At 37.6% G+C, this 21,527-nt stretch overlaps 1 protein-coding gene across 2 annotated transcripts; it reads right to left on the reverse strand.

The window, feature by feature from the left end:
* Positions 1–2,556: 2,556 nt before the first annotated feature.
* Positions 2,557–21,416, reverse strand: FBXO9 (F-box protein 9). Of its 2 annotated transcripts, XM_053939698.1 has the most exons (14): positions 21,236–21,416; positions 17,819–17,896; positions 16,672–16,830; positions 16,184–16,241; positions 13,230–13,329; positions 10,030–10,160; positions 8,755–8,869; positions 8,116–8,234; positions 7,752–7,842; positions 6,666–6,761; positions 5,867–5,960; positions 5,008–5,162; positions 4,157–4,232; positions 3,881–3,966 (listed from the first exon to the last, which is right to left on the reverse strand). In XM_053939698.1, exons 1-13 carry the CDS (start codon positions 21,236–21,238, stop codon positions 4,181–4,183), a joined length of 1,251 nt encoding a protein of 416 aa, XP_053795673.1. In that variant the 5' UTR covers positions 21,239–21,416; the 3' UTR covers positions 3,881–3,966; positions 4,157–4,180. The 2 variants fall into 2 exon arrangements, with proteins under 2 accessions (XP_053795672.1, XP_053795673.1); XM_053939697.1 differs by lacking the exon at positions 4,157–4,232 and having other exon boundaries at positions 2,557–3,966; positions 21,236–21,409.
* Positions 21,417–21,527: the final 111 nt, after the last annotated feature.

Below are 21,527 nucleotides of genomic sequence, written 5' to 3' on the forward strand. Positions count from 1 at the left end.
ACAAGTTTACTTAGTGTGTAAATTTAGTATGGAAACGTAGGGGTCACGGTGCTTGTAAGTAAGGGGATATTAATTCCTTCAGAAATAAAATGTGTGGAAAAAATGTCTACTCATCTTGGCCTTTGACACTAAAGAAGTATTTAATTTGGCAGGATTTAATAGTCTTAGTTTCCTTACCTCTGCATCATAGAGGTAAGATCATACATCTGTTCCTCATAGAGCATTTTGAGGCTAAATTAATAAACATCCTACAAGTATCTTCAAAAGGTGTCTAAAAACTTGCAGTTGCCAAGGAAGGATGCCAATCCCCAAAGGCGCAGGAATGTTGTCTTCAGAAGCAGTCATGCCCCATGATTTTTTTCTATTCATACTGTGAACATGAACATAGAGTATCTCTATGCTGTAAAGTTAACATGTGTCTTTTACTGCCTTGAATGATAGGTACACACCAGCACGGTGCACCTTTCAAATGGGCTACACTACCAGAGCTGAAAGCAGTTCTAGCTAAAAGAGAGTGCCACTTTTATATACCCTCAGAAGGTACATTTGATAACAGTCTTCTCTTCCCAATCCTTTGTTTCAGTCAGCTTTAGATAGGACTTCTGGCTCTAACAGTTATTTTAAGGACTCAGGAACTAGACTCTGAACAGGCCAGAGGCAAGGCAAAGTTGTTAACTGTTCCTTTCAAGCAAACAATTATGAAAATCATTTTAAGAAGCAAGCTGTTAGTCTTAGCATAAAGGACAAAGCTTGAATCCAGACTGAGCAACAATCAAATGGAAACCTTTGATTTCTCTAGAGGTGTTAGTAATACTAAGTAGCAGTAATTTCTGAAATCCACATTTCACAAATGTATAGCAACTTTTATGTTTTTCTCACATTGGACTGCAGGAAAAATGGTGACCTCAGTAACCTCAGTACTTCAGCCATTTTAAAGCCAGCAGAAGTTTCCAAATGCCCTGGCACACATTCCAAGGGAATTCTTTTAAATTAAAACAAACAAACAAACAAAACAGACGCTATTGTTCTCTTCCATTAAAGAACCTCATGTAAACACCACATGTTTTTTATATCCTGACCAGCTTGGCTCAGGGATATCAAGTGACTCGGGAGCTGAACTAGCAGCTGGACAATGTCTGCTTGCTGGTCTCCTGCTCAGGGCACTGAATTACAGTCTCTTTACACAGAAGGTTTAACTGATGCTAATCTCCAATCAGACTGAGACAAATCAGTTTAACATTTGATCACCTGAGCATCTTCTCTACACAAAACTGTGCACCCTGCTGTCATGCATACAAGAGATCTACAGCTCCAAGAATTATGTTTCTGTCACCTTTTGTAGTACCCCTTCAATTTTTATAAGTTAGCTTGTCTCAACTCCTTCAGTGAACTTTTGGGGAAAAGGACTGTATAGGTGCACATCTTATTCTTTTAGTCAAGTTACTAATACAATTAGTAAAGGACAATTTTACAGCAGTAAACTAGTTATACCAACTAATGTAATTATATGATAATTATAAGGACAATAAAACTAAATTATAAAAACATAGAGCAACTAGCAATTAGATCCCTAGACTACTGAAAAACACTATATAGAATGAAGGAAAAGCATCTAGTCATCAATTCTTTGCTGAAACAGGTGCTATTATAATAGCTGCACATGAACAAACAGTAATAGTATCTGCTCATTAACCATTTCAAAACACAAAACTAGCTTGACTCTTAGATCGCTTCATGCAAGCATATTCATCACATCTCAGGCTCATAGATAGAAGGCTCACATAATTTTCTTGATGAAGGAATATTTTATATAATCTCTAAATAATCATTACTTGAGACTTCTGTTTAATCAACATCTCTATTTGTAACTAGCTATCTTTTCCTTACACCCAGACTAATACATGGCCAAAGCAAGGAAAAACAAAAGGTCAGAAGAAGCAACTAAACCTTGGTATGAAAAGAGCACTGAGTTAAAAGGCTCCTCTATTACATCCAACTTGCTTACTCAACAAGACTGTACCTAAACTAATAATCACTATCACCATCTGACTCTTTGTGGCAAAACTTTGACACTTCTCAGGAGGCAGAATCAGACCTTTATCTTTCACCCTCAACAAAAAGTGTAGGAAATTAACAGATTTTCCTGTTTACAAACTTTGCAATATTTCAAAACATGAAGCTGATATTCTAAGCAGTAGCTTTTCCTTTGAGCAACGAGAACACAACAGACTCCTTATGAAACATTCTGTTTATGAAGTGGTAAGTGAAACAGCAGTCTAAGGACGCAGACCAAAGTCTTGTAGGCAGAGCGTTATTACAGTAGCTAGAAATATCATCAACTTTCAGATATACATATACTTACTGAGAACTCATGTACCTGAAAACTTCTCTACTTTTCTCAGATAATCTGTAAGTAGTGTAATAAATAGTCATTAAGAGGTTAATTCCACCTGTCAATCTTGCCTGGCATGTAGTTTATGCATGGTAGCTCATAACTAATCACCATTAACTGTATGAAAATAAGAATTTCTTGGGAAAATAAGAAATTGCAAGGGATTGCATGTTCAAAATCATAATTTATTGATGTATTTTTAACCATGTAGCTCTTTGCAAAGATACAGTTTATAAATTATAGAACAAGTATAGTTCTTTCCACAGCTTTCACATTTTAGTCCTCAAGTCCAGGTCAGTATTTTGAAACAAGATGGTCAAAGGTAAATTATGCAAAATGACTTAAAAAAAACTACACAAAAAAGCTTCAGTTCTTCCAGGATCCAAGATACACACACAACAAGCAGCATTACAATGTCTGCACTACACCCCCAAGCGATATATGCAGGAGAAGCAGCGTACAGTACCTGTACCAGACCTCAAGGAACACTTCATGATTAGCAGTATACAGCACCTGAACATCTACAGCAGCTTCAAAATTTATTTAGTAAAACAAATGCTCAGAGGGTTTACAGCATGTGTGGCAAGGTTAGATGATGGGTTGTAGCACGTTACTACCGTGTCCAAGTGAGCCCTGCTTACCTGTGTATTCACACCAGGCCAGTGCACAAGCAGTACATATCACCATTTCAGCCCTGCACTGTGACACTCCCCAAAGCAGGGCCAAGTACCTGCAATCTCACCCCACAGTACAAGGGAACAACTCACTGCCTGTATCCCTCTCCCCTACATGCACATCCTATGGAGAAGGCAGGCTCCACTGAAATTCTACCAAGATCAAATTACACTGATGATCAACTGACACCATTGCATTGGTGGGGATGTACCTCTGCAGTTAAATTTTATATTTCGTGCTCGCTCGCCATTGACAGTTTTTCCTTAAGGTTGATGTCAACAAAATGCCAGATCTTAAAGGCAAACAAGTTTAATTTAAAGAAAACATTTATTTGAAGTTCTTTTAAGTCACAGACTTTAACAGATGACAACTTTCTCCCTTTTCACATTTCAAGTCTTCAGCAGAGACCATACACACTGTCCCATGGACAGTGAGATTTTCCTATTGATTCCTTTTGAACGAATCGGTGTCTAGGCAGATGAAGATTCACATTTTAAGCAAACTGATTTAAAAATATTTTTAAAAAAAACCCCACACAACGAAACAAAACTTTGTTATCAAATTCTTATCACAGATAAAAGGTGTTTAACACTCATAAGCTTCTCAAAACAAAAATCAAAATAAAATCTCAAAACAAAATCCCAGCCATTCACAATCAAATAGAACATACTGCCTTCAAGAAATTTCCCAGAATTTTAAAATGCTCCAAATATATACACATTTATAACTTAAGTGCTTATTAGCTACAACCTTTTACTCATGCAAAAGTTGTGAGAGGAGAAGGTGTTTCTTAGAGCGGCTTTTCTGAATATGCAGTAAAACTCTTCACTCGTGCAAAGAACAAAGGGGTGTACATTTTGTCAATGTCGAAAGTAGTAACAGCTGTCTCACCAGTCGATCTGTGAAGAGCATTGTAAAAGTTAAATTAGACACAAGTTGCTGTTTGAGTCCCTCATGCAGTCATGTTCCATAGTACAGTGTGTGCATCAAACTACAGTTGGAATAAAGTGTCTTTTGTAATGCCTTGTTCTGAAAGCATTTGACTTTTAGCTGAATCACACTATACAGAATCCACTTCTACATTCATACCTAAGAAACCACTTTCCACTCTTATTATGAGCTCCAAGACCTGAGCAGTACAGAAACTTCACGCTGAAAAGCATATCTGCAATATAAATTAGGTATGACAACATTAGCTATTAGCTTTTACAAAAGCAATTTTTCTGTTAATGGAAGTTACCTATACTCCCAACCCACAAACAGTTTATTTCCTGCATTTTATATTCTCACAGCTCAATAGCTGAGCTTTGTTCCTATAAAAATACTGAATATTAAGAACACTGGAAGACAAGGACTAAATCTACCCTAACTGCCAACATTAAATCTGGAAAGCCAACTTGCCAGTAATTTGAAGTGTCAGGTGCAAAAACAATGGTCATGGCTTCTGCCTAGTAAGTGATCAGAATAGCTGGTCACATGCCCATATACTGCAGTGCTGAATTATATAGTTAGTAACATTAGAGTTCTCACATGAAAGTACAAACATCTTTAGTCTGCACATCCACAGTGGAAAACATATATATCTTAATGAATACACACTTTCCACACCCCTTCACTAACACAACATTAAGTCATTCAACCCTGATTCAGTTCTGAAATCAAACACTCTGCATAAATCCTTTAAAAAGCTAAAAAACTATGGTTATACTACTTAGGAAACTTCCTATTATCATTAAAACAGGTTACTAAAATATTGGGATTTCTTTACATAAAAGTTCATTATGTATTTCAAATCAGGACCAGTTACTGTTTTCATTACATTTTGTTAAAGCCAAATAAGTTTCAGACTCTTCGCATTTTCTGTACTTAGTACTTGACAAATGAACGTCACCTTTAATTCTACAGTTTAGTATCTTTACTCTTGTTCTCCATTTACTCACCTGCAAGTGATGTGACAAGAATGATGTATCCACACAAGTTTGTTGAACCTCTGGCGCCCACTGGAGCACAACTGTAGTCCTACATGGAAACTGTGATCTGTTTCTTGAGCAGGAACTCGGCGGAAATACCTGTATTTGTGGTAATCAACTGGTTTCTGTAGAGAGAAATAAGAAGTTTCATGACCTACAAAGAACACATTATGCAACTATTTATCCTAAGTAACTGTGAGACCAGATTGGTAAAACTCTCAATACTTAAAAACAAGTACAACTGTTCCTTCAAAATACATAACTGTATATGTTAATGATGAAAGAAGTTTTCACAGAAAGCGAAAGAAGCATGCAGGACACCACGCAACTGTGCATAGTCACTGTAACACTTCTTACTCTTCACAAGTTTCTCTTGACTAGCACTTTGGTAATCAGAAGAATTTGTAAGTAAGCTGATCGAATCACTCAGAGTTCATTTAACAAATACTGCTTATCTAGTTTTACTAAATGTTGTGGAACATAACTGCACACAGTCAAATCTGTTCTCAGAAAATGAGACTCATCCTTCTTTCCCATTAACAATGTTGACACCTAATAGTACCATAAATGGAAGTTAAGCCTAAGGGGGAGAACAATTGTTTAAATTTGAACCAGGTATTTATTTGCCTTAATAAATTATTACAGATGTGGGGACAAATGTAAGTGGCATCACCATGCTTATTTATTTATATTTTATTTTTAAACCATTTAAAAATTAAATTAATTTTTTAATCTTTTGATGTAAGGCAAATCTTTGGGTCCCTTAAAACACTCAGTCTGAGTAAAATCTTATTAATCTATTTCTCCTCTATTCTATTTTTCTACCTACCTCTTCCTTTTTCTTCATTATTACAGCAAATACTTTGGTTTGATTGTCTGTTTCCTGGGAAAGGCGATAATGGCCAAGCAAGATTGCATCCGTTCTGGGAAGTTAAAAAGGAGGATATTGTCAAGGACATAAAAATATTCTGTGTCTCAAAAGTGTGATGTTCTTTTAATACAAGCATCAGCAATGAAACAAAGACTAACTACATAGCATAATGATACAAACTATTTCTTATTTCCATTCAGTAAAGCCTAATCAATGATATTAAATGGTGAAAACATTTTGGAAACTTGCTTCTAATTTTCCCAAACAGGACAGTAAACATAAGTAGCTGGTTCTACCTAGCCTACTGCTAAATATTTACAGATTTCTTGTGAACAGCTCAAACCTGTTTTGAAGTTGCAAACGATTTTCTATGTTTTTACGTCTAAACATCAAGTTTTAATTGCAACATATCCCACTGAAATCTTCACTTTCCTTCAGTTGAGGAAGTGTGAGAAGGCAGGCAGTAACAAAATAGTATCTTTAAAAGGATTGTTCCATCTACTTGCCTTAAAAATTTCCAATCACATAACCCACAAAGGAAATCTAATTATAATATCAGGACCCTAAAATGAAAGGTATCTTTGCATACAGATCAAATTTTTTTGTAGTTCTTATGAAAGAATTATAAACATCTATAACACAATATAAATAACATTGTTTTGCTAAGAGAGGATATAGATCTGAGACAAAAGTAAATAGAAATTGCTAGGTAAAAGCAAAATGAAAACTGCAGAGCCAAATACTTTATTTCAATAACCTTGTGTTTTTAGTCCGTAAGCGAGGAACTATAGATTGAGGATCTTCAGGAGTTGTTAGCATCATAACTTGACCATCTGGAAAGAATCTCAAATACCTGCAAAAACATAATTACACAATGCAAACCTAGAAAATATATCCTTTTCCTGTTTGCTTTTAAAATCACAGGATGTTACCTAGAAGGATTTAGAACTTAATTCGTAATAGCATTTGAAAAAAGACATTTCTTCACACATAACAGAGAAAAAAGAGATCAGAAATTAAAAAAGAGTTATGAATAGTGAAAGAGGGAGTTATGAAGAGTTATGAAGTTTTGTCACCTCTACCAAAGCAAGGTAGCTACTCTGGGATCAAAACTGACCTCAAGTTTCTCCATTTCTATCCATTGAGACCAGTGCAACAAAATCTCAATTACAGTATCAGTACAGAATTATTAATGTCATGACTTTTTCAGGTTCTGGAACCTGATTGATTTTTACAGTACTCAAGTACTGTGCTAATGTTTGAGACTACAGCAATAGCCATCAGGTTCAATGGTTTCTATGCCTCAGAAGAGACAGCAGAATAAAACAATAAATGCTGGGAGCAGCAAGATGAACAACAGCAAAAAATCAGGTTGAGGAAACAAATGGCAAGGCATTTACAGCAAGATAAGAAAGCCCAGCCTCTTGATTTTTACAACTGATTACACATACGCTCAATGACTGATCTTGTATAATCACAGTATTCTCTTTGCTGAATTGTGTCATGTGTTGTATCGGACATGTAAAGCAAAAGTTGTTTAGGGAAAGAAATCTGTAGGTAAGTATTAATTGTTATAAGCCTTCAAGCTTTTGCCACGTGACATGGTTTAAGTGAGGATGAAACATGTTTCTAAGCTCATTTCTCATTATCATAGAATTCTATTACTAGATCTATTATTGGATTCTATTTCTAAAACCTACTCTCAAAAAATACACATTGCTTTACACACTGTAGCAGTCCCATTCAGTTTTACAGAATGATTATTGTCTGCAATAGCCAGGGGTGGATTTAAAGAACTTAAGAGAGAGAAACATTTCACTCACTCATTGTACTACAGCTCTACCTGTAATATTCCACTTGGTGCCATGCTCTATAGAAACCATCAAGAGACTGTTCTCCTTGACGTATGTATTTTGTCTTGCTGACATATACACCTACAGAAAAGGAAGATACATGAACAAAAACTAAGAACATAAAATATTTATGATTAAAAAGCCAATAATCTAAAACTTTTGAGCATAGTTTTGTTACTTAAATACATGGAAGTTTTTATTTTCATCCCTTGCACCTTTCCCTTCCTTTGCAGATATTCTACAAACTGAAATGCACAAACAAATTCAAATTAGGTCTAACAACATCACAAACATCAAACCCACCTGACTGTTTCTGTTGTCACAGTTACAACTATTTCCAAAAGTACAGCTTACCATCAAATCGAACGCGAGGCCTTTCCAAAAACATGTCCCTCCAAGACGCATATGGAACAAGTTTATTGCAGCTCCTGCCCCATATTTTCAAACAGACTTGATGCCAGATTTCAGGATCTCTAGTGAAAACAAGAAAAAAGCAAACCCCATAACTTCCCTACAAACCCTGTTTAGCTTTTATATATCAGAGTAACACTCTCTTACCTAGTTTGGTTGCGACTAAAAGAAATGTTCTTTAACAAAAATAGCTCATAATTTAAAACCCTTGACTAATTTACTTAATCCTGGAGTGTTTGAAAGCCTTTTCCTCTTCCCAGTGAAACTGAAGAACAGAGTGTCATTTTCATCCAAGTACAGAACCACAACACTGCAGCACCCTGGGACTTCTTTGTGTGGCTATATGAGCATGTCAACAGACCATATTTTGGAGACCTGAAACACTAATTTGCAAACAAGGTAGAGCAAGTAATACTTTCTGCTGGATTTTTATTACAGTAAAGTCATCTATCTCACATACCATTTAGTAGTGTATTCAGAAACTGATCAGCACTGTGAGAAGCCTAACATGAAAATGTACATGGGAAGGAAAAGCAGGACATACTAGTGCAAGTTTCACTCTAGATAAATTATCTACAATACCTGGCACAAATGTAAAATCCTCGACAAACAAGAGACAATTGCTCCAATGATCTTAGATCCAAGTCACTTGAAACCACCCATCGGAAAATGTACATTAGTACTTCCATAGGCAATGCTAAAAAGAGAAAAGAAATCCTTGTTAGATGCAACCTGTAAATCAACAGCTTATTTATAATTTTGGGTTTGGCTTTTGACTTTCAATTAAAAAATCCTACTTCTTACATTGTAGAGAGAGAACAAAAAAAATTAACTTAAAAGGTCACTATAGATTAGATGTAATGTCCATAAAGGATCTTTTTGAACCTTTTTAGCTTACCAACTTCTGAAGCCAATGTTATTTTTTAGAAGTTTTCTTTATACTATAAAAAAGTCAGTAAAAAAGACCAACACTGCTGCTCAAAGGACACATCTCCTGAGATCATTTTAGAGTAATGTCTGCAACATCTTGTCTTTATTGGTAAAAAAAGAAAATACATTTTCTCAAGCCTACAATACACCAATTATTTAAAAAAATGTTTAAAACATTGTTTTCTTTATGTTTTGATTTGCTTCACTTGCTTTATTTTCTTTCCTTGACCAGAACAAAGGAGATCAGGCCAAGATTTCAAAGTGCAATGGATAATTTAGGATGCAAAACAAAGGCATCTGTTCTTAAGAGAGATCATAGCTCATATACACATTCTACAATTTAAATCTCATACGGAAGTCTCAGGATAACTGTCCTAGAACCTAAGCACTGAAAGTCATTAACCTTCAAAAGACTTTCTAGCTTTGTTATATAGTTTGTCTGACTCTGAAAACACACTTGTTGCAAAAATCTCATACAGAATCAGATAAAATCAAGAAATATAAAGATGCATTGTCTACAAAGCAATTGTCTGTTACTCACCGTTAAGTATTGTAGTAATAATTGTATTTGCAAACCAAACCAAAAGAACTGGAAGGAAAACTGGAATACACTTATTTCAGCAAGTCCATTCCTATAAGCTGCTGCTTTTAAGTATGCCTCTGATCCTGAAAATTCTACTCAGAAATACTACATGGAAAAATCTTGTGTGATAAAGACAAGATCTTGTATGAGAACAAGATTTGTTTACCTAGTTGATAATTTTTTTCTCCTTTGTATCTAACTACATAAATAAGTAAAGAGAGAATGTATGCATTTCTCCAAAGGTGGCTTTTGAATGAAGGAGACAAATGTTTTGTTTGAATGAAGTGAAACATCTATATTCTAAATTCTGCCTCTCAACTCTTACAGCTTATCTTAACTCTTACCTGAGATGTGCGTCTGGCTGACATAAACTTCAGGCTGACAAAGTTTGACTGAAGACTCCTGAAGAGTTAACTGCTGCTGGAAATCTGTCAGGAGATCTGCCATTTTGTCATCCTCTTTGCTATCCTCAACACTAGAAAAGGGGCAATGCCAACACTGTAATATTGGACAAAACCAACAGATGTCCTCATCTTGGCATCATCCACTGGCATACTCCCATTCAACAGAGTTGTTTCCTGTACATTTTTAAAGCAATCGCATTTCATCATACAATAAAACAACTACTGAAATATGATCAAGGTCATTAAGACATTGCTGAAGTAACAACTGGGGCTTTTTCATTAAACTCCCATCCCAGTTTTTTATTTTGTATTAGAGTTTTTTATTTAAGTTACTGACAAATTTCTTGACCTCATGAAAAGAAAAATCTCGTCTTTTACTTTGTCTAAGATATGGCATATGCAGGAAATAAAGTTGTTAATGAAAGTTGTATTTTGTAATCCTTCTCATTATGTAAGATATTGGAAACAGTTAAGGATTATTTTTCATGCTTGTGTTATTCACTAAAGAGTGATCCTTGGTGGGTCTATTCAACAGTAATGAAGGAAATCTATTTTTGTACCTATTTTGTAAATAGGCAGAAATAATAAATTTCAGGAGCCAGAACAAGAAGCAACAAGCTTGCTATTCATCAGTAAATTTGAAGGATTACTAAGTGATAAAAGAACATTACCACATTAATAAAAGAAATCTAAGGTTATATACCATAATATGTTATTTTAATAGCTGCCTGCTTGCTTGCCCCAAATAACCAGAAAGGACACAAAACTCACCGAGCACATCACAAACCACTTTTTCTTCCATGACTTGGTATACAGGCTAATTGAGAAATCTTACAGTCACTTTTTAATACTGTTCAATTCTACTCTAAACAAGTTAATAGAATGAGCTGAGAATGTAAGCAAGCAACTAGTAGACCAACCAATGAGTTTTGAAGTATCACAGAGAAGACAATTATCTTTGGGCCTGTCCTAACTAAGACTACAGTAAGACGTTGCACTGAACATACCTTCCTTTATTTTGATGAGTATGATGGTCAGTCCCAGTACCTACAGGCCACACTAAATTGTTTTTTCAAATCTAATTGTGTAATTTGTTTTTTCTCATCAAGACTGTATGAAACACCTACAACAGTAATTCAGAAAGCACAAACTAGTAACTTTTCCCAATCTGGGAACATGTCTACAAATACTGCTTTTAAACAGTAGAGTAACAATTGAGACTACTGGTTATTTTCCCCCTCACTGCCATGAAGTGCTGGGAACAATACTGCAACATTAAAAAAACCAAATAAATATCCACAGAATTGCAGAATCATTTAGGTTGGAAAAGACCTTTAAGATCACCAAGCCCAACTATTCACCTGGCATTAAACCATGTATGTCTCTAACTGACACATACACATCTTTTAAATACCTCCAGGCATGGTGACTCAACCCCTTCCCTGGGCACCCTGTTCAAGTGCTTGACAACCCTTTCTGTGAAGACTTTTTCCTAATATTCACTCCAAAGCACACCCTGAGGCCATTTCTTCTTGTCCTGTTGCTTGTTATTTGGGAGGAGAGACCAACACCTCCCTCAATACAAACTCCTTTCAGGTGGTTGTAGTGAACAGTAAGATCTCCCCTGAGCCTCCTTTTCTCCAGGCTAAACACCCCCAAGCTCCCTCAGCTGCTCCTCACAGGACTTGTGCTCCAGACCTTCCCCAGCTCCACTGCCCTTCCCTGGACTCACTCCAGCCTCTCAACTTCTTTCTCATAGTGAGGGGCCCAGAACTGGACCCAGCACTGGAGGTGTGGCCTCAGCAGTGCAGAGTACAGGGGTCAATCACTGTCCTGGTCCTGCTGGTCACACTATTGCTGATACAGGCCAGGATGCCACTGGCCTTCCCGGCCACCTAGGCACACACTGGCTCATGTTCAGCCAACTATCAACCAGGACCCCACGGTCCTTTTCCAACAGGCAGCTTTCCAGCCACTCTGCTCCCAGCTTGTAGCTCGCATGGGGTTGTTGTGACCCAAGCACAGGACCCAGTACTTGGCCTTGTTGAAATTCACACAATTGGCTTTGGCTCATTGATCCAGCATGTCCAGATCTCTCTGCAGAGCCTTCCCACCCTCCAGAAGGACCACTCCTGCTTCAGGTCAGAGAGTCTTAATGGAGTAGAGAAAATGATGCTAAAGAAAAGAATCCTATAAAAAACAAGGTTTTTACATTAATTACTATAGTGCATGATCCAGTAGTTTTCCTAGTGCACAAATGCACCGCAAAGAATTCATGCCAGCAACACATTCAGATATGACACCAATGGATGGAAATAAAGCACTCAGCTCATCTTGCACTCTTTTATATTAAGTCAACAGCTGCATTGGAGCTGTACTGTCCTGGGGCAACAAGACTGAGCTAATACTACCACAGGGACACAGTTGCGTTTTCCTATTTCATTCTCCATGTTAAAACTCTTGATTTTTTGATGCAGTTATCAGGAGCACCAACACTACTATGAGTTAGCAAGAATTTGGGAAGCTGTTCCATAAGCTTGTCCACGTTAAGCTGCAGGGACTGGAACAGAAGTTTTGGCCCTCCTTAAACTCAAGTCTTGGGCTCAGTGACTGACGGCAGCCCTAAGCCACTGCACACCCCTTGTCCTGAGGTTAGGGGTACTCTGATGTGTGTAATGATGAAAGACTAGACCACTCAGAATGCAGTCTCTGAGCTTCTGAATGTATTGCTCTACTGAAAATGCTCTCATTTGGCTGTGTTAGCACAAGAACAGATTATTCCTTTGCTTAATTAAGATGCTTATTTTATTAGTATGAAGCTTTAACTAATTAATCATTTTGCCATCTACAACTTTGTATATGATCCTAAATTGGAAAATCAAAAACCAAAATAGTAACTGATGCTTTTTTTTATTAAGCAACAGCGTAGCTATTTGTAATCCTTCCCCTGAAATTAGCCAGCTCCAAACAAGCCTGTTACTGTCTTCAAAAACAGAGTCTACTCAAGTGAGAATAGGTAAGTTTTCCAGATACTAGGAGACTTACAAGTGCATATTACAGCAGAATGTTGATATCCTTCAGAAACAAAATGTCATGTTTCAGTATTCCTATGCACTTAATTAGTAAAATTTAATACTTACCACCTCTTTCCAACTGCATCACCATCTGGGGACCGTGTATAGGTGATCTTAAACTCTATATCAGGTACAAGCTGCATGGCTAGACGATAAAACTTGATGGCTGAAAATAAAGGTTTGATGTTCAAACATATCTGATGTCCATACTAGCTTATCAAAGCAAAGACTGTTTTCAGAGAGATGGGTTCTGCTAAAAGCACTAAAAAGGTGGAAAATGCCTTTGCCTAGGAAAGCTTGTTTAGTCTAAACTGTTAGGTTTAAATTCAATACAGAAGAGAGGAACATTAAGTACCTGTTTTCAAAACTAAAAACCTCATGTACCTTTTTCAGAATAAAGAGTTATCTCAGATGTGTTTCAGCCTTTACAGATTTACCTTAATTACCACAAATTCAACTACAGTGTAGAAAATTTTACATTAAAACATTATGAACTCCTGATGTTGTTTAGTGCCTGGCACTTACAAAGATTTTCCAACAAGCTGTAAAGATTTTAGACAGTATATCCATAACTAGCCATAAGTTAAATGAAAGAGAAAAATTATGCAGGTACCTTAAGTCCCTGGTATAGCACAGAGAGGCTTTCAGACATATACAACACTATAAAGGTGAGAATGATGAATAAAATATAGTTGCAATTTTAAAATTAAATAGATGCGAAATGTATCAATTTCCCTATGGAAACCCCTGGGAACTAAAGAAGGCACAGATGCAAGCCACTCAACACACCAAGAGTAAGGAAAGCAGCCTTGTCACAAAACTATGGGACATGAAGAAACATCTGACAGCTTGGGTTTTGCAGTTTTCTCACACACAGAGAAAATACTCTGCCTTTAGCACTACAAAGATCCTACAAACACTGAGTAGAGAAAGAGGTTCAGGAAGATCACTGTGGCAACAAACAGTTATTAAGCTGAAGAATGTCCTTCTTCTGAGTCAGCTCTGTGAATCCTTCTTAATTTAATTAATTCAATGTATGCACATTCAATCTATTTTAATAACAGTAGTAAAATCAAGTGTGCATGTATATGTTTCTTCGTATTCCTACATTGTGATACCAAGATCCAAGGGCAATTCTTCTTCAGTTTGGACTCTTAAAACAAAAACTCAAATAAAACATCAGTGAGTGCGGAGCTCAGAATTTGTCTGATGAGTCTGAGAAACTCGAGTTTGGAGCTAGTATATGTTCCTGTTTCCTTGAGTTCATGTCAGGGGCAGTGACTGACAAATAGTATCCTTTGCCTGTTGAGGACTGGAAATACCAGCAGCCAGCTAAATAGAGATCAGTCTCAACTTTAGCATTTAATTTTGCAGACAAGGCCTCTACTGTACTTAAGCAAGAACAAGCTGCAGCACATAACTGTCTCACAAACATCAAGTATCAGCAGATTTCAGAAGCAGGCTTGGATTCTGGTGACCTGGGCCAGGTCAGCAAATAAAAGTGTGGTCTGAAAACAGATGTCCCAACATGTGCTCAGTAATATATCTGTGTCTGGCATAGGACCGTGCCTCTAAGGTATCATATAGATCTATGTGTAGAAATAGTTCAGTTTAGTTTCTCTAAGTCTCAAATCAAATTCAATTGAGAAAGATCAATTCACATTCATGCAATCCAGATGTCTGAAACACTTTTGTGAATGGAACTGTTAAGATACCAGCATTTCTTTCCTGCTATGTTTGACATACAAGGAGTGCACTGAAGCAGATGAAGCCACAGCTTTCATTTCATATACACAATGTTTAAATAGACTGCTTTCCTCACCTTTTTTTCCTAGTTTATTCAGAAAGAACCTTCACAATTGACTACATGATTTCCTAAATATGTACCAGATTTTCAGTGCTGACATATTTTTTTACTGTGCATTTAATCCTTTACCAAACACCCACCATATCTTAGCCTAAAGTAATTTTGCCCTGTAGAAACGCATAACAAATTAGAAACTGAGACAACTGATTTTATTAACTACAGGGGACTCATATTTCTCTCAGTGAATATGAGATATGAAACAACAACCAGAAATCCCTTGAAAATGAAGGAAAATTCCTGTGGTGAAGTGGAAATTTTGTATTCAGCAGGTGGCTGAGCTCAGGAGCTTCCAGAGTTCTCTCAGATTTCTGTATCTTAACTTATTTTGCACCTGCACTTTGAAGACGGTGGCCAAACCTCTGGTGGATGAGCAGAATGGCACATACATTCTGCTTCATTTTCTTTCTCACATGAAAGAAACAGAAAATTGGTATCTCTACTACTGACCTACAGGACTTGGAAGTTAGGATAGACTTCTTACTCTCTAGACTCTGAAAACTAAATATATGAAAAAAACCTTTGAACTTCCATTGTTACTAGTGCTGATAGCAAGAGTGCTGGTAAGCAAGCTAAGTGTCTTAAATATTTTATGACAAACCTCAAAAACTACCAGATCTGAATGTTTACTGCAGGAATTCTTGAAAAAGCTATTTTAGCATGCTGTGTTAATCAAAAAAAAAAAAAAAACACCCAAAGAGCCCTCTCCAAAAAAAAAAAAAAAAACCAAAAAAAGCACAAAAAAAAAACCCCACAACCAAACAACTAAGCATTAAAGCAGTACTTTAGTTCATAGTAGTTTTGTTCATAGCGGAATTATGAGAACTGTGAGCACAGGAAACAGTTTATTGCATGGATTAATTATTATGCTAATTTCAACTTGCAGAAGTCACATAAAGAGGCATTCTAAGATACTGTTATTTTGCCTGAAAGCTAGAAATTCCTTCCTTGATGTCATTTTTGCTTTACCTCAACCTTATAACTGTGATATGATGGTTCCTTCTATAGCGTGTTTGTTTGCTTATCTGAATGATAGAGCTCTCAAACCACTGTTAGCCTGTAGTTTACGTTCACTGGCACCATGCAGATTTGCCCATAAATCACAGGTGTTACATTTCTCTACAATAAGGGTGTTCATTGTAGACTTCCATATTACCTTCATAAAGGGCCCCATTTCGTTCTTCTTCCACTGCCTTCAGGAAAAGTTCTTTTGCCTGAACAATAAATTATACAGAGCATTTCTTTAATTCCTTATAAATACAAGTGCAACGTCACTTGACTTAGAATTATTTTTCATCTTATCTATTGAGCCTAGGACAGAGATAACAAAATAAGTCCCTAAATGGAGAAGATATATCCATGTGCTACAAGACATAACTGAAATTCCTAGTCAAGAAACTAGCTGTACTCCTGCTGCTTGCACCTTACATAGTCTTTCAGAAAGCAGATTGTGAAGATGACACCAAGGCAAACATAAAGACTAGAAAAATCAGTTTAGGATTATGTAGACATTAGTATGGAGATAACAAGATAATAACCTCTGCTGTTTCTCCAGATTTAATTCAGCATTAGCTTTCAGAAAAGTTACAGTGGAACAGTAATACAGATAAATAAAACCTCAAAATTATGCATCGTTTTCCATACCTTTTCCTCTTTTGCTATCTCCTGTTTTCCCCTGGCATCAACAGACTTTAGTCCAGGCTCTCTTGATGATGCTCTGCATGGCAGAGGTTCCAACCCACTAGAACTCACACCTGGGGCAAGCTCAAACATCCACTGAGCTCTGAACATCTGAAGCTCTGCCTAAAAAACATGATTAATTCTACTTAGTAAGAGATATTCAGACAGTGTATCTTCTGAGGAGAAATTATAAAGTACAAACACAAAAAAGAATTTCAAAACTATGCTTTACATTTCCAAGTCTTAGAGGCCTTCAGTGAATTTCAGCACAGAGAGTTAGCAATTGTTTTATAGTAAATTAAAACAAAAAAGTGCACAAGTACTTGTTCAGTCTCATTCAATAACAAAAGTGCTTTTTTTTCTGGACTGTTCACCTCAGAAGAAAAACTGATGTTTCAAGAAGTGGTTGTTAGTACTATGATTACGACCTAAGATTCCATAGAAAAGTGCATGACATGATTGTGTTTGTTCTTGTTTATGTAGACTTATCATAAGCAGTAAGTCAATTAGCTCTTAAAACTAAAATTTAGAAAATCTAGGTTTTTGTACACAAGCATTCTAAGTTAACTAACATTCAAGATGGTCATTTATGTAATACACAAATAAGACCTTACTCCTTTCTCTGTTAAAAAGTATGGACTATGTTCTGTGAAATAATACAAGTTACAATTCCTGCCATGCCTTTTTTTTCAGCATCTTTGAAGTTACACTTAACACATCTCTTGCAATCATCGCAACTTCTGGGGAGCAACTACACAGAAATCCAGTCTTGTAGGAGAATACACTTTTCTATTACACTCCTTTTATCAGCTTTCTGGTCCAGTAGAAAGTGACAACTTAAACTGGAATTTGATCACAGAAACTGCTGTCCAAGTTCTACAGTTCTTCAAAGAAATTCCAGATCTGTCACAAGCTTTCTTTTCATCTACACAGATAGCTGAAGACTGAATTTGACACTTGGAACACAATGCAAAATCTCATTTTTGGAGGGGCAGGCAGATTAAGCATTTGTCAGATCAACAAATACGTGGTAAATAAATGAGAATAAGCGATGCAGTTTAAATCACAGCAGTACTATGTTTGTAAAAACTCACTAGCATGAGAGACATACCTGAAGATTTGCTTCGCTAGATCTTTCACTGTCATCAGTTCTTCCCAAATCAGCGTGACAATCTTCTTCAGCTTCTGCCTAGTAGAGAGCAGTCAAACGTGATTATAGGGTCTACATAAGTCCCTACAGCCCATTCACAAAGAACAATTGTCATGGACACAAATTCAAAAAAAATTAAGCATACTTCCCTTTTGATGATAAAAATTAATTTTAAAACTAATGAGATCAGTTGTACTTCCGTATTAACTCAATGAAGATTTGCATTTTAGACACATTACTGCAACAGATTAGTTGTATATCACTTGAAGGCTTCCATGCTGCAGTACACTAGCATAGCTGACTAAGTATACTGTGTCTATGTCAAAGCACAGAGCAAAAGTTTCAGTATTAAACAAAAATACGCTTTGTCCAACAAATTAAAATTTAATCACCATCTTCTCATTGTAAAGATAACCAGTAGTTTTGATTTGTTCAATATTTGCAAGAGCACAAAAGTGCTTTGAATAACAAGAGATACTTTACATATACATGTGAAACTAAACAAGAAATAGTACTGGAAAATAAAATGCTAGCATGAGAGCTTGACAGTTGATTTTATTTACAATACAGCTGTGAGACAGGTTAAACAAAACCTGAAATAAGACCTTTGACTAAACCTAACATGGCTCTACATAGGAAGTTAAGCTGGCTAGTTTAAGAGGAAAACTTAAAAATACGTAAATTAATTATCATAGTGAAATATACTGAGATTTATGGAGTCTACACTAAAACAAAGGAAAACTAATTCTGAGTATTAGTGACAAGCCACTACAATGACAACAGCAAGATGCCGGTAAGGGGGAAAAAACACCCCAAAATAAAAACACCTCAAAATCTTAACTAAGACATTTGTTTAAGGTTTTTCCTGCAGCTGAAGCAAACCAGTTTTTCTACCGTTCTGCACTGAAATTCACATCTGTAGTTCTGCAAGTAGATAATGCAAAGTGAGATTACAAGCAGGCAAACCTGACATTAAGATTATCACGACTACTAAAAAAGTTTTATTTTCCACTCCTTCCTATTGTACTCAGTACTCAGAGACTTGAAGTGACATTCTGTCAGAGAGATTCTACCAAGCTCTCAAAAAGAAATCCCTACCTGCTGCACAGTCAAAGTGCAGAAATCAAAGCATTCTTGTACTCAGAAAATTTATACCATTTTTAGAGCACCTGGAAGTTCTGATCAAACCACAGAATACTAGCAAACGTGATGGGAAGGCAACCTTTAATCCCTCTGTCTTGGTGACAAGCACCTCCCTGGAGTTAGCACGTCTTTAGACTTCCCAACGACCATAAACATACTGGTTTGTAATCTGTCAAAGTGTTTTCCCTGATGTTTCAGATAATTTATCATTTACAATTGATAGACATGGTTGGTTGGCTGAAGATAAACAGATATTGCATCTACTTCTACATTCTCATTTTTAATTTTTGTACATTTTTAATTTCCCATTAGAGGAAACAGGTGAGCCAGAACACTATAAAACACTAGTGGCATTAAATCTCAGCAAGGAGTAAATAACTTGGAAATTGCATGGGCTTTGATTCCAGAATTTAATTGCAGGCAGTTAATACCCTATGAGTTGTGACAGTCCTACCACATTACTAGCATCCAGGAATATTTTGTTGGCCAAGCAGAGCCAGCCTAGAAATGAGCTAGCCCTGAAATGGGTGTCTGTAAGTGCATTATTATGGCTCTGGGCTGACAGAAATAAGGCCTAATTTCGTCTGTGCAGAGCACAAGTCTTCTGGTTTGCAGCTGAATTATGTCCAGGCAGCTCTCCAGTCTGGGCAGAATAAGCCTGGTTTTATCTGCAAAATGCAGAAATTAGCAATTTCTGAACTAAATCAACACACTATCTTCTTGTGCATAAAGCCACACCCATTAAAACCTTTAACTCCTGAAGTCTGTAAACAAACTGATTTAAGCACTGAAACTACTCAGAAGGGTAGGAAGCTGTATGAAGTTTACCTCATTCAAAAACTTTATATTTCATATTTAATTACGTGAGTAAACACAGGCACTGTGAAGCAAGGACCTTCACCAGCAGACAGCTCATGAGATCACACCTAAAGCACTTCACAACGTGTAAAAACTGGCTCCTTGCCCCCACTCTGAGAATACTTGTGTTGTACTTATAGTTTCTAAAATTCACAGAACACTGTGCTCTAACTACTACTTAGGGGATAAATCTAGATTGTTCATCGTTGTGCTTGCTGCTGGCCTTTCCCGATACAAGTCAGCTGTCACATGGAACGGTGACTTCATCCTGACTGAAAGAAAGACATCCTACTGTGTACTGCCTGATTGGCTTGATTAATTTTCCATGAGGAAAGTAGTAGTCTGTCAAGCCACCAAAAGGTAACATGTCAAAAGTAAATATCTGATTTAGGTGGCAACTCATTAAAAATGAAGTCAGCTGAGTAGATTCAATTCTGATTTGCTTGCAAAGCTTTAGAAACCATTTGCGAAATGCAGAACTAGTTTATTTGCACAGTTCAGTTTTGTTTTGCAATCAAGAACTGCATGCTGATTTCCTCAGAGTACATTAACCACTCACTAAACTGTCTGTAACATCAGGTCCTCTAATAGTTCTGATCCCTGTTTCAGCAAAATAAAGCCAAGATCAGAAACAGTTTGAAGCTGAGTGTCACCAGTTGAACAGGGCTGTGTTATGTGTGAACCGTACAGAACTCAGGGAGGAGCAAGCAAGGCAAAGCGAAACAGTGACTGCCAGCTAACATTCCTCTTGGTTTTATAAAAAAATGAGAAAGCCACCCTATTTTTCTGTAAATGTGGTAGAAACAACACTGTGTTCAAAAATAAGAGTTTTTATAGCCGTGATGAGACATTTTAACAGCTCCTGTGTGATATAAATGATCCAGTTTGAATGATCCAGTTTTCATCATGGATACTTGAATCCATATTGAGGCGCAGTCAATAAAGCAATGCCGAACCAAGGAGTATTTCTGATATGTTAAATGACAAATTCAACTCGAGTCCCTGGCCCACGGAGTCCTTTGAATTACTGAGTGACTTTATGCCACCACATTTTTGAGGGAAGAAAAGGAAAGGAAGGGCACGCTCCCCTGTAATGACACAGGGATTTTGTTCACGCGTTCCTACAGAGGGCTAGATCGCTCCAGAACCAGGCAGCCCCACTCATCTAAATCCTCTGCGGGAGGCGGCCGTGTCAAGCCGCGGTGGGGCGGGATCACCGCGCGTTTCCCACAAGCATCGCCCGGTGTCCGGGGGCGGGCAGGGCTGCGTGCCAGCAGTTCGGCCAGGGGGCCGCTCCCACGCACACTCCCCCTTGTCCCGGTCCCGCCCGGCCGTCCCTGCACGGCAGCCGAGCCCCCGCCGCCCGGGCCCGCTCACCATGCTGCCGACGCTCGGGCGGCGCTGTCCCGTCCCGGGGGCTCTGCTCCCCCGCTTGGTCCGTGTGTCTTCCCTGCCCGCGAGGGGCACTTAGCAGAGTTCTCGGTCGGAGAAGCGCACCACGCAGCGGGAGTCCCTGCGGGCCCTGCGGACGGCAGCCATCTTCCCGGCGAGCAGGGCCGGCGGCGGGAGCGGCGGGACACGGCCCGGGCGAACCCGCCAGGTCAGAGCGCCGCCTCCCGCGCGGGCCGCTACGACACGCGACCGCACAGACTCCCCGTCCCAGAGCGCA

This window comes from Vidua chalybeata, chromosome 3, assembly GCF_026979565.1.
Source record: "Vidua chalybeata isolate OUT-0048 chromosome 3, bVidCha1 merged haplotype, whole genome shotgun sequence".
Classification (NCBI taxonomy): domain Eukaryota; kingdom Metazoa; phylum Chordata; class Aves; order Passeriformes; family Viduidae; genus Vidua; species Vidua chalybeata.

What these genes read in the sequence shown, in the direction of transcription:
- FBXO9 (XM_053939697.1), bottom strand. An exon ending in GATGCAGTTGGAAAGAGGTG is followed by an intron (nt 10,161 to 13,229) that starts GTAAGTATTAAA and finishes CCCCTTTTCTAG; the next exon opens with TGTTGAGGATAGCAAAGAGG. An exon ending in GCCTCGCGTTCGATTTGATG is followed by an intron (nt 7,843 to 8,115) that starts GTAAGCTGTACT and finishes CCTTTTCTGTAG; the next exon opens with GTGTATATGTCAGCAAGACA.